This window comes from Dicentrarchus labrax, unplaced genomic scaffold (genome assembly GCF_905237075.1).
Source record: "Dicentrarchus labrax unplaced genomic scaffold, dlabrax2021, whole genome shotgun sequence".
NCBI classification, from domain to species: Eukaryota; Metazoa; Chordata; class Actinopteri; family Moronidae; genus Dicentrarchus; species Dicentrarchus labrax.
The window spans coordinates 8632546-8645843 of NW_026136714.1; the positions used below are offsets into that span (position 1 = coordinate 8632546).

The following is a 13298-nucleotide window of genomic DNA, read 5'->3' on the forward strand; positions in this document are numbered from 1 at the left end:
TCCTTTCTTAGAGGTCAAAATTATTTTCAGCTGCTTGCGACTGGAGGGATTTACATTAACCCTAAACTGCTCCGGTTCCTACTTGGCACCGCTGCCTGCGCCGAGCGGCGGCCTCATAAAATGCCAAGGGGTGCCCAAACTCTGACACATCATTTTCAAGCCCTCCCCAATCCCAAACAGTTTCTGTTTGTTGTGATTGGGAGCAGGTGGGCTTACTTGGTCCCATTCAACTGCATGCAACTGTTTGCCACTTTCTCCCTGTAGTACAGGGGGTGATTAGTGCCAGTCTGAATGCCCCTCTGTGAGTGTCAAAGTGTTAACACCATCTCTCCTCAGCTGAGAGCTTCACCAGAACTACTGTACATTGGCCGGTTGCATAAGCGCTCTTTGCAGCATCTTTTGCAGCTGGTGAGGCTTGCAGCTCAGCCCATTGGGGGCCAGAGAGGTGTAGTCACTCCAACCACAGATATACATCTTTGGGCCCCAGTTTTTGGTTGCAGTGCCAGGTGTTTAGTTTGGAGCAGAACCACAGTCCTGTGGTTTGCTGGCTGCTTGCACTGTAAACCTACATGTCCCACATGGTTACTGTAACCTCAACTATTCTCCTGCCACTGTCCTACCCGGGCACTGATGGCTTTTGACAGAGAGGCTACAGACCACAGCTACTAAAAGACAACATCTTAGATAGACAGACAACCAGATAGATAGATAGATAGATAGATAGAGTTGGGAATGTTGAAGCATATATGATAGTAACCATAGAGTGAACCTTGCCTTTTGGGCTTTTAAATCTAACTTTTTCAAATCAAAAGTCAATTGTTTTTGTTTTATATTCAGTTGTTACTCATCACCGGCACAACTCCAGTGATTTCAGAGGAGCCTCGGAGATGGAGCAGCAGCCCATAATTCATTTAGAACAAAAAACAATGCGTAATGTGCCGCCGCCTTGAGCGCGCATTGTCCTCTGTGAGAGAGGTTGAAACGGGGCAGGGTAAAAAAGACCCAGCAGGCTGTGCTTTTAAAAGACCCGAGGAGACTATAAAAAGTGGTTTCGTGCCCACTGTAAAGGCTGGAGTCGATATGCGCGCAGACAGGCGGAGGTAGGCAGAGCAGATAGAGGCTGGGACGCGCACAGTATTCAAGGGTTTATTCTCAGATGTCGGCGCTCGGTCACAGGTAGACGTAAACGAGACGCGGGGGTTTAAGGGGCGGCATTTTTTTTTCTTCAGTTGACTTGGGATTTTAAAGACAGGCTCTTTTACAAAAAATAAAAGACAGAAGTGCATGTTTGCTACTTTAGTAAATAGGATGCGTGTCTTCTCCAGCCGACCCGGTGCTGTTTGACACTTTCGCTCCCCCACTCCTCCTCCTCCTCCTTCCCCGAGCTGGATTCACTAACCGGTCTGTTTTCTAACCGGGGGGAAGTTGGGCTCATTTAAACTTTTTTTTCTGGCTGTACTTTTGATGCCACGGAAATGGGACTGCGCCAACGGGAGAGCGTGTCCGCGCTTAGCAGAAAAAGTTTGCTTTGGACCGGGCTGATACTCTGGTTGACCACGTCTGTTGACGGGACCTGGAGGACGGGACTTTACAAAACCTACTCAGCCGGGACGCAGCTGAGCCGAGACCAGACAGCAGCTTCTCACACCTCAGTCTACCAGAAAAGGTAAGAAAGGCATCCACACTACTACACCAAGACATGGGGAGTACTTTAACATACTGGGGCTGTGCGTTAATCCTCAATGATGTCCTATTATATGCGCATAACAACCTTTTTCTTGCCCCTAAAGTCTATTTCCAACCTTTCAGCACTTCACTTTTTTTGTATCTTCTTGTCAATGCACTTCTTTGCACTATCTCTGCAGAGCTACTCCCATCTCCATCCATCTACCAGGTCCTATTGTCTTCCTGACAGTTGGTTTCCTTTTTCCTGTGCTGGCAGCACACATTGCTCTGCTGACTGCCCATCCTCATTGTGTTGTCCCAGCTCACCCAGCTTCTCTCTGTGTGGCGTCCTGAGAGCGCCTCCAAGCCTCTAAGGTGTGTTGTGTGCCTGTTTTATGCCTGCAGCAGGAGATGTAGGAGCAGCAAGATCATCTGCTCCGTCTCAGCTGTCATGGTGCTCTTCAAAGCACCACATTTAGTCCCCAGATCTGTCCACATGAAGCCTGCTCCTATGTGGATGCCGGTGGTGAAGACAGGATGCATCAGTGAATGAGGGAGTGATTTTGTAGTAAAGCACTCAGTATTGATAGCTCAAGAAGAGGTTACTGAATGAAAAGAGGGGGATGAGATGTCATACAATGATTGAGTTGTTGGTGAGGGTGTTTTTTCTGAAGGAGAGTCACTAGACTAAACACACAGGCAAGAGCGCTAACCAGCTCCGCTTCCCTCCTGGACAGATCCAATGTTTAGCTCGGAGACTAACCGGTGCTTCATTATGAGAGGACATTTCCCATCTCACAAATATTTATGCTGTCAGGTTGCGAGTGTGTGTGTGTGTGTGTGTGTGTGTGTGTGTGTGTGTGTGTGGGCTGAACGTGACCGGAGGCTGAAACCCCCTTCTCTCTGATGGGGCCTTTTCTTCGGGGTGTGTCCAGGTGGCTTTCAGCACTCCCAGCCTCGCTCCACTGGCTCACCCCTCCACTCAGCTCCCCTGTCACTCATGGCCAGAGGTTTGGTGGACGTGTTTACTAAACACAAGCAGCTGGGACTCCACCGCATCTGGGCTTGTTCTGGGAAGAGCGGAGATGAGTTTACAGTCAGTTTTGCTGCTGTTTGTAAGTGGCAGCGGAGGACTGGAGGGGTAGATGGAGAGGAAGCTTCTTTTGGTGTGAGTCAGCCACCGGGTAGAGAGGTCAGCAGGTTTGAGGGGACATGAGAGGAGCTGAAAGTCTCAGCCCACCTGCTGTCTGGCCTGATCTGCCAGAGGAGCAGTTTATGGTGTGTCAACAAAGCCAAACAGTGGCAGTGGGATTTCAGAGAGCAGAGGACTCTCTCTCAACTTGACATTCAAATACAGCAACTTGTCATTGGGGTTCAGGAACTTATAAGGAAGTAAATATTAATTTTAGCAGAGTGGGAAAGGATTCTGTCACAGAAATAACTTTTACTAAGAATTTCTTCCCGTACCAGGCTGTCTTCACACAGTGATTACCCAAATCTAAGGGGATTATCAACTCTTGAGTAATTTCTTGACTGGTGCGGTCGCTCTGTAGAGGAGCTGATAAAGTGTTCGCTCACCCTTGTCTTTCTTAACGACTATATGAGCTCAGTACACTGAGGGGTTACGGAGGGAGCCGCTTCTTTATTTCTTGTCTCGCCCACTTCTTTATCCTCCCTCTGAGGACTTGTCATGGTCTGACAGGCCGTCTGAACCCTGTGGCCGCCCTCATTCCTTGCCCAACCATATCCAGGTTTTCTCCAGGCATGGGAATGAAGATGACAGAGATTCTGGTAGACTCTGTGTGGCGTCGAGCTGAATGGCTTTAGATGGGATCATTCAAAGAACTTCTAACAATGTATATGCTGACGGAAAATGTTTCATGGGTAATATTAGGCACATTAAAAATAATAATTGTTTGAGTTGCTTTCTAAGCAATAATTACTCCAAATTGATGTTTCCATCTTCTTAAATGTGAGGATTTGCTGCCTTTCTCTCTTTTGTATCATTGTAAACTGAAGGTCTTTGGTTTTTGACTAGCTGGACAAAATAAGACATCTTAAGACAACTAAATGGATGTCCTTATGTTTTATAGACCAAAGTATTAATCAAAGAAATAATCAGTAGATAAACTGACAATGAAACTAATCGTTAGTTGCAGCCCTACATTTCTTAAGAAAACAAAAAGCCTAAATAATCTGTTTCTCAAATCTACGATTGAAAACTGAATCTCTTTGGGTTTTGGTCTGTTAGTTGGACAAAACAAGACCAAGTCAGTTTTGGCTCAGTTCTACATGATGGACCATTCATGACTTGCTGTGTGGAGCCATAGCCAACTCTCTTCATGCTTCGAGCCTCAAACACTTGAAGACGCACGCACCTGTTAAACACAGAGACACCGTCAGCACTCACAGGTGTCCATGCTTGAAAGATCAAAACGGACAGAGACAAATGAGAGTTTTCCTCGTTCCTCTGAGGCTGCTGTGAAGAGTCACTTAGCTCTGACCTTCAAGACCTTGCTGTGGTGCTTTGATGATCTTCACTGTCCTCTGCACATGGAAAACACGCAGTGGCTTAGAACCTGCAATATGATAGACCACTAGCCCTAATACTCTCTATTGATTTATCATTTGATAATTCTTTAGATGCAAACTGAACATAACTCTTGTTTTTATTTTCTGTGACGGTTTGTCTTACACTACTCTCTTATAGTCTACTCTCTGGTTTTCCCAGAAGCTGCAGATTATTACTCCAGGAATGTCTTATCCCTCTCTACTCATTAATGTCACTGTGGCTGTACTCTCTAGTTCTCTCTTTGCCATTTGTCATTGCACCACATTTATCTTACGCCACTTCTACAACCCGTGGGACCAACAGTGCTTTATAATAGTCTTTCGTTCCACCGTTTTATTCCCATCGGAAGCTCCCTTGTGTGACCCTTATGATAAAATGACCTTTGTCTCCTCTCCTCTCCTCTGGCTGTTTGCCACATCTGTCTTTTGTCCTTTGTTCTCCCCAAGTATTTTTCCCACAGACAGAAATCTAGTGAAATTCCTTTAGATTTGTATCCACGCCGCAATTCAATCATATCTTTGAGTGGTCTGCCCTCCTCCTCCCACAGTACGAGAATGGATGGGTGGATGGAGAGGGAGTTACCCAGACCTTTGTCACCAGCGTCTCACCAGCGTTTTGCCCTTATCAACCCTCTCGTCAGGTCACATGGCCTAAGTCCCAGTGCCTAAACTCAGCACAGTAACAAGAATACAGCGTATAAGCTTATTTGACAAGTTCATGAGCTCTCTGTCAGCATTTGCATTCATTTAGGGTTCAGCAAGTTTTTGTTTCCCTCCAATGTTTTACTGTCTTGGCATCTGTAGCGTTGAGGAACAGATGGACCAAAGCTGTGATTCTTCTGTCCCTTAAAAATAGTGGATTTCTTTCTTTACTATTGGCTGTGGCTGTGTGTGACTGTAGAGAGATGGTTGATGATTTATTTAGCTTGGGCCCGACATTCAGAGTGTACCATGTGTGCTTGGAGACCTGATACTCACTGAGGGCCTGCTTGGTGCTTTTGCCAGTGAAACAGCATGGTGCTGGTGGGTTTCACACTTCATAACACAAGGGCGCCTCCAGTAAGAGGAAGGTGTTGACTATGAAACATTTTAGAGTGAAAGACTGAGTGCACCAAGCACCTGTGTCCCTTTATGAATAAGGCCAGAAAATTCAATGGTCCATTGTGTAGTAGTTCTCTGCAACTAAAAGAGGAAAGTTATTTGCTTTTGGGCTTGTGAGTAAGACAGCTTTTAAGTTTTTATTCCTTTACATCCCAGAAGAGATAATAATTTTACCATAACCCAGTTAATACAATTATCTTCTGGCATCAAAGGAGTATACCCTCATATCGTTCCTGCTGCCATGTACTTATTATGTATTGTGTGAATCAGTTTTAGCAAGTTATTATAGGTAATGCAGGATTTGGTTTCAAGCCATTTGGGAAATTGCAAACTCTGTTATGCCAACTGCTTTTGTTATTTCATTCTCTGAAGCTGCAGCGGTTGGCATTTCCTCTTTGGTAATTGCATAAGTGCAATGCAAAGAGAGAAGGGGAGACCATAAAACCTACCCCCACTTCCCGCCTTGTACCCCCTGGTGACAATCCTAGCTGTTCCCAGGTGAAACCTCCCCTCAGCCTGGGAAACTCAGATGTTTATCTGTTGGGTCTGGAGGATAAGTGGTGAGGAGGAGTTAGGGTTAGTACCCCCCCTCCTCTCACTCCCAGCTCTACCTGACCACAGCTCCTTCAATGTCTGAAATTTTCCACCGATGATTAGAGCAATTTTTTTCTGGACAAGGGAAAGCAATCATGGGGTAATCATATAGATCCAGGTTCATTTTAGTAGCCTCACGGCTGATGAATACGCTGAGATACATGAAGGGTGGGCCTGTATTTAAATAACATGTGTGGCAGATTAATTCCTTACTCGCTTTGCCTGAGTTTAGGGTTAATTCTAACTGTGTCTTACTTTTGCACAGTTCATTTTACTTTTATAGTCTTACTTTTATACTTAGAATAGTCTGGAATATGTTGTCTCAGACTCACATTTGTAACTTAATCTGCCAAAGTAACGTTTTTCAAAATGAAGCAAAGAATACATAGATAGAATAGGCGGGGGAAAAAAACAAGCGTAATCAATAATAACCAATCATATGTGGAAAAAAGTATGTCTGCAGTAGCAGACATTTCTCCGAGGTGCCTCTGCTGGCTGGCTCAGGTCTGTGTGCGGCCACCACAACATGTGGGGATTGTTAATGGGAGCTGGTTCAGGGCTGCTTCGCATCCTCCGCCTTTGGCAGTTTTCTTTGGTGTAAACCGTCTCTCACACACACAAACATATGGTCTCACATATTGACAAACAGACTTTGGTGGGAACACCCCCCCACTCTTGCAAATACATTGGCAGCCGAACACACAAAGTGTAGTTTTGTGCTACGAGCCACACAGTCTCCTTTGTGGTATCCACATAGAGCCCCCTTTCTATACATCTATTGATTGTGTAAACACAGGCTATAGTAATCCTTCTACTTGTTTCTCCTCCAGCTCTGGCCATATGACGGTAATCAGGGTATTTGTACACTTCATTGTTAATAAAATAATAGTAACATATGGTGGCTCAAACAGCCCCAGTGTGTTTTCCATACATTAAAGTCGAGTAACCACTGCAGTGCTTTCTTTATTTGGTAAGTAAAGGGATGAGATGAAACTGGCCTCTCAAGCTTAACTTCTCTCATTGCCCCTGCACTATCAAGAACAGATATCTACTCCCGTTAGGAGAGTAATTGAGCTCTCAGCGAGGATTACACAAAAGCAATTAGCTCTCAAATGAATTACCCTTTACATAATTTGGTGCTTTTAGTCTAATGGTGGTATTGAGTGCTATAACTTGACTCTTTTACTGAGTGAAAATATTTGATTTTGCTTCTAGAGGCCTAAGAAATTACTTGGAGGTGAATGTAAGCGAGTGCACTTGACTCAGCTTGCTCCAAGTGATCATATCAGATCTTAACCTCTGACCTTTACACACTTTTCCCCCTAGTAGGTCTTAACAGCCTCAGTGAATCCAGAAAATGTCTTACGCAGCTTCTTTGAAAAGGGAGTGGACTCATGACCCAGCATTAACCTGTGCTGAAAAAATCTAATCTCCGTATGGGACCTTGTCTTCCTCTTTATTCCCTCCTGAGGGACTTTACCTCCTCCGAGAGGCGAATGCAAACGGATGTGTATTGATAGAGGAGGGACTACAGTGTAAATACGGCCCACAATGCAAATCTCGTGGCTGATTAAAACCGTGTAAACACCATAAAGGAGTTTCAAAACAAAAGGGTGGGGGAAGGGAGTGAAGAATCTAAAACCCGCGGGAAGACAACAGAGTATTGAATGTGACTGCTTGGCTAATTTGTGCACGATACTGTGAGTGCACTTGTTTGAAGGAGTTGCGAAAACATACACTATTCTTTCTCTGTGAATTGTTTAGAAAAGTGTTTTTCTTCTGTATCTGAAAACAGTAACTTTAATTCTCCAATTCTGACTCTCTCTCACTCTGTTTGTCCCTTCAGGAACTGGTGTCCTCATACGGTCACTAAGACAGTGACTTGCCAGGTGCAGAATGGGACAATCCTCCAGCGGGTCTACCAGACATGCCGCTGGCCACAGGGATGTACGGGAGGCAGGTGAGAAGGCGAAAGGACTTTACTGTTCCTGCTAAGGCTGAACCACTGACATGTGAACCATTAAAGAGAAGACCCCACTTTAAAATGATTAAAACAGCTACTGTGGAAGTACCATCTCTGTTGGTATTTTGTTCCTTTTCCATTAACTATAGTTGAGTTTAATAGCAGAATAACTCAGGGAGGTTTTTTAGTTTCAGCATTTGTTACTTCAGCTTATGCCATGTTCAAGTCACATTGTTTAGACCAGTGCCTCTTAACCTGGGGGAAAATATTTAAGTTTCAATATTATTTAATTGACTAGAAGTTAACCCAATGAGAGAATGTATAAGGATGACTATTAAATATATATAGACAGTTCTATAATAACTAAATCAGACAGAGATCAATGAGACTACATTTTTATCAAATATGGGTCCGTGGCCTGATGTGTATCAATTTGGGAGTCCTTGACACCAAAACGGTTGAGAACCACTGGTTAGACCACACTTAGAGGCGTGCGAGTTGGAAAAATCTCCCATCTAGCTCAAATAAACTACAGCTCTGTCAACAAACCATTGGCAAAATCGCTACAGTTCATTTAAGAGGAGCTGTACAGTTTGTTTCTATCTGGTTTCTCTTATTAATGAATCGCCCTAAATGTGTGTACTGTGTGGGAATAACGGCAGGTTTTCTTGTTCTTCCCATTCTTCCACCAGTGAGTGAATGCGGTAGGAAATCTATTATTATTATTATTAGACAAAGCAGTTTCTCCACCCAAAATAATTCACAATAGATGAAAATGCAGTGCAGCTAATGTTGTTGTTAGGAACACCTGAAATATTTCATACAAGTTCACACCTGTTCCTGGGTAGACAAAGGAGAAACTAATAAAATAACTTAAACGCACAGTAGATCATTTTCTGTCACTAGTGGGTGTCTCACATTAAAACAATAACAAAAGATTAGTAGTTTTATGACAACGTGAAGTAGCACGGGATCATGGGACTTGGGAAACAACCACCATTGCCAATGAATGAGTGAGTCAGGCAGACATTTTTTTCAAGGAAGAAGTAATGTATTAAAGTTTTATTCATATTATGTTCTCTGACATATTCCAAGAGGGGGTAAAGGGGATACGACGCCATTGACAGGCAGCCAAATGAATTGTGTCTCTACCTAGACTAAAAGGGATTTCTCTGGGTTTGAACATCAGCAACTCACTGAATGTATTTTTTCCCTTTCATTTTGCTTCACAAAGCCCCTCAGATCACACGCCACAAGGGAAAGTGGGTTGTTACAGTCATATTGTTACCTGTGTGGCTTTAGGTTTTGTGTGTGTTCTTCAGCTACAGGACCGTGGTCAGACCTTCCTATAAAGTGGTGTACCGCACTGTGACCTCTCTGGAGTGGAAATGCTGTCCAGGATTCAGTGGCGCTGCCTGTGAAGAAGGTCAGTCGAGACAGAAGGACTCACACACACATGCACACTTTAGTTATAAAGCAATTCAGGCTCTCGGAGGGGGCCAACGTCACAATCTACGACTGAGAAATGGTTTAATGTTCTGTCTGTTTTCTCTTTCTCAGCTGCCTTTTTCCTTTACCTGCCTCTCTGTTTCCTTCTATTTATCATTTTTTATCTCTTCAAGCTCACTCATTTATCACCAACTGCATCCCTCTGTTTTGAGTTCTAGGCTGTGTATGTGCTTTCCAATACACGTGTACGAGCAATACTTTAAAACAGGAGTGATTTCCATTAGGCTTACATAAGGCTGCTTCTGTCCTCTAAATGAAGTTCAGAAATAAGATCCCTCAGCCTCCTCAGGGTGAGTCAGATACCTCCACTTTATTAATCAGTTTTAATGTGCTCATTCTGAGAGTCATTGTGCTACGTAAGGGTTGATTCTTTTGTGTGGTTTTGAGTTTTATGGTCCAGCTGGAACCAAGTCTTCATCCTCTTGGAGTGCCATGCTAGCTGCTGTTTTCATTTTTCGACTACAGTAGCTGCCCACCACACACACACTCACTCACACACACACACACACACACACACACACACACACACACACACACACACACACACACACACACACACACAAACACACACCCACACACACACACACACACACTTCCAGTGTATAATGACTTCCCCTGGCACTGGCCCCCGTGTCTCTGCAGTCTGAGGAGAAGGGTGGAGCGACTGTTTATGCCGGGACCCAGGACTTGACTGGGTGTAACATAAATCGTCAGGCTTTCTGACACAAAGGACAATAAATGTTTACAGTGGTTAAAGTGGTCACTTTTTTGTGGTGGTAAAAGCAGAGGCTGTTTTTCTCTTTTATGCTCCTACTCCCAGGTGAAATAAGAACTCCCAGCCTTCCCTGTGGCGTGTAGTCTGCTGCAGTGTGGCTTCAACTGGAGTCGTTTCTCCGCTTTTCCGGCTTGCTTACACATGGCACACATCAAAACTTCCTGAATGTCATGCTTGTTTTAAACCTTCCCCACTCTCAAAGTCAAAAAACACATTCAGACAACCCAAACTTTACTTAACAAAAGCAGAGGAACACACAGTCAAACAGGGAGGAAATTATCCAATTAAGTTGTTGCTGCAGGAGATTCCCCTCCCGTTGTCATGGCAGTAGGGGGCTGTCGAGCCAGCGGGGATGCTGGGATTAGCCACTTATCTGAGCGTCGTTCCGGGTGGCTCAGATCACAGGCGGCGCTGAGTGGAAGTGACAGGTCCCATTCACAGGGCCTTTACTCTCCGGCACTATGGATGCTATCCAGGGCCACCGGTGCTTTGTTCTGCTCCTGCCGCGTGAGCAGAACCTCTTGCCAGCGCAGAACCTGATACCCTGCTGCTGTCTGCCTCATTCGCTGCTTTAAGGAGAAATAAAAGCTTGCCACACGGGCAAAGCTGGAGGCCGGATTGTGCTTAAATCTGTTGCCATAGTGTTGCCAAGTGAAAGTTAAAGCTGCACTCGTAGTTCAGTGGGTGCAAGTTTCAAATCCAGGCTCTATAATACCTGTGTGTGGCTCCATCTGCAAATCTCCATACATTTCTTTGTGTATTTCCAGACGGCTGTGAGCACTTCTTTGACCTTGAGTTGGGTGGAAAAGAACAAACAACTATCAGCCTGCTGCACTTTTCTACTGTCTAGGGCAGACATTAAAAACATATTGCTCTTGATCTCATAAATCTCATAAACAGCTAACACCGGATACATATATCTTTAAAGACCTCTTTTGGAGTTCCAATGTTGCTCATATACCTTTGCTCCCGTCATCCCTTTTCCTCTGCCTGTCTGCTTTCACAGACTGTGGAAAATGTGTATGATCCGCTCATTTACTCACGCTGCCCTGCTTGTAACTCTACTGTTCTCTCACCAGGCCACCCCAAAAGCCCCTGGCCACGTCTGACTCCCAAGGCCGGTCTGCATTACAGCAGATCTCAACAATGTCCATACCAGCAGGACTCTGGGGCCGGGGCTGCTTAAAGGTGAAAGAGAGGAGAGGAAGCGCATTATAGGCTGAGAGCACGGTCATTGATATGGTTATATTTCAAATGTAGATGAGAGAGTTGTTTTCTCTTGTGTCCCTCCGTTCTCACCCGCTCGGCCTGCCAGTCGATTGGTTAACATACGTAAATCAACAAGTCCAGCCTAAAGTAAAGATAACGTGTCTCTGTTTAAGTTTTGGGTTGTGCATATCCAAAAGCAATGCAGAGAGCAGAGATAGATGAGAGAATATTATGGGAAGAGTTCACGCCAAATGCTGTCATTCAGTCATACACAGGCTTGCGAGCATTTTTGGCCTATCGTGTTCAAACTGAGGGCTCCAAAAGCAAAACATTACATCACACCTAGGCTGATAAACAAACGTACTCCATCAGAGTCCAAGCAGAGTAAGATAACACTGCATCAGACAGGCACCTTTCACATTCGTTCTCTTTTTCTTAACCTCAAGACTTGGCTGGAATTCTAGGCCAGTGGTGTAATTACTAGGGCCTAATTGTTTTCTATGAGGTTTGGGAGATATTGTCTTACTTCTGGACCTGGAGCACAATGGTCTTTATCTCTGATTGAGCTTGAAAAAAAAAAAGGCTAAGTATTTGCAGATGGAGGCACTTTCATAGCCTGCCAGAAACAGGGATTTAATGTATGCCTGGTTGGCTTTGCCATTCCAAGTAAGTAAATGCTTGTTTTCAGATGGGATATCCCAACTTATGCTACATCAAACACAAATATCCAAATTATACCTCATTTAGAGGCAATTTTGTGATACGAGGATATCAAATGTAACCCATAAAAGCAACATTATTACATTAGAGCTCGCTGTAAAAGATTATCTCATACAGGTTGCATCAGCGTCAACATACAGCACAGCGATGAAGGGTGTTGGCTCACTCAGCAGCCATGGAAACCTGTAAAATTCATAGGTATTTGGGACTTTTACCGTCTATCAGCTCATTTTGATGGAGCCTCAAAAGTGTGAAGATGACACAAAGAGGCAGCAGTTGATATCTTGACCTGATTTGATTTATGGATGACAGCACTTGAAAAGAAATATGGCTGCAGCTTATCGCAGGAGGGGGCCGCCGTGCAGCAAAACATATAGGGGGGACGTAGACTTGAATTAGCACGGCTGTCAAATGGGGGTCCCCATCAAGCCGTATCTCGCAGCCAAGCGGGGGCTGCGGTTTTTGGGTCGTAATTACAGTATGGCTGGGAGGCAGAGGCGCGCTGTCTGTAATAAGCCGCAGAAATGTAATCTGTGTTTTCACAGCTCAGCGCAGCTTATCACAGGCCTCCACGCTAAACCCTGCGCTTTAAACATCAGTCGGCTGCAGCTTGCCATTAGCAAAGGAAGAGTGGGAGTGCGTGGACGCCGGTATATGTGTCTGTCTGCTTGCCAGAGTGAATGTGTGGGTGGGAGAGCGAGGTGTTGAGGATTTGTACAGTGAAGGATGCAGCTGTTCAGCGTGATTAGCTGCTTTAATGGCAGCAGGCTTTAGGAGCTGTGAGTGGAGCGACCCAAGCCAGAGGTCAGAGGGGAGGGAGCTGAACAAGAGCAGGTGACCTCCCACTCCCACTCCTCTTAGACCACACAGAGCAGCACTATCAAAGTCTGACAAAACATAGTCACCTTTTCATTTAGGCTTCCTATTTTCTTTCAGTCACATTCCTCGTTATTCTCTCTTACTCTAATTCATTCATTTAAAAAAAAAGAAAGAGATTTGTATACAGTCATGAGAAGAGCTCTAAAAAGACACATAAATTGCATACATACAAGAAGACAGGCTGCAGCCAGCATACAGAAAAAGGGCCACAGCAGCTGATATTCATAGTTATGTAAATTGCCAGCACAGCACAAGTGCTGAGCCCAAATTGGAAGCAGCTGAAGTGAAGGCGAACTGGGCTGAAGGCCCCAG

The 13298-nt window shown here is 44.7% G+C and overlaps 1 protein-coding gene across 4 annotated transcripts in view; it reads left to right on the forward strand.

The window, feature by feature from the left end:
- The first annotated feature begins 947 nt into the window (after positions 1-947).
- Positions 948-13298, forward strand: part of emid1 (EMI domain containing 1) — a 54815-nt gene continuing 42464 nt past the window's right edge. For 2 of the 4 annotated variants that reach the window (XM_051422924.1, XM_051422925.1), the window contains exons 1-3: positions 948-1666; positions 7778-7891; positions 9217-9320. In XM_051422924.1, coding sequence (XP_051278884.1) covers positions 1476-1666; positions 7778-7891; positions 9217-9320 — 409 coding nt within the window. In that variant the 5' untranslated portion in view covers positions 948-1475. The remainder of the gene's footprint in view (positions 1667-7777; positions 7892-9216; positions 9321-13298) is intronic. The other 2 variants (XM_051422922.1, XM_051422923.1) reach the window with 2 other exon arrangements.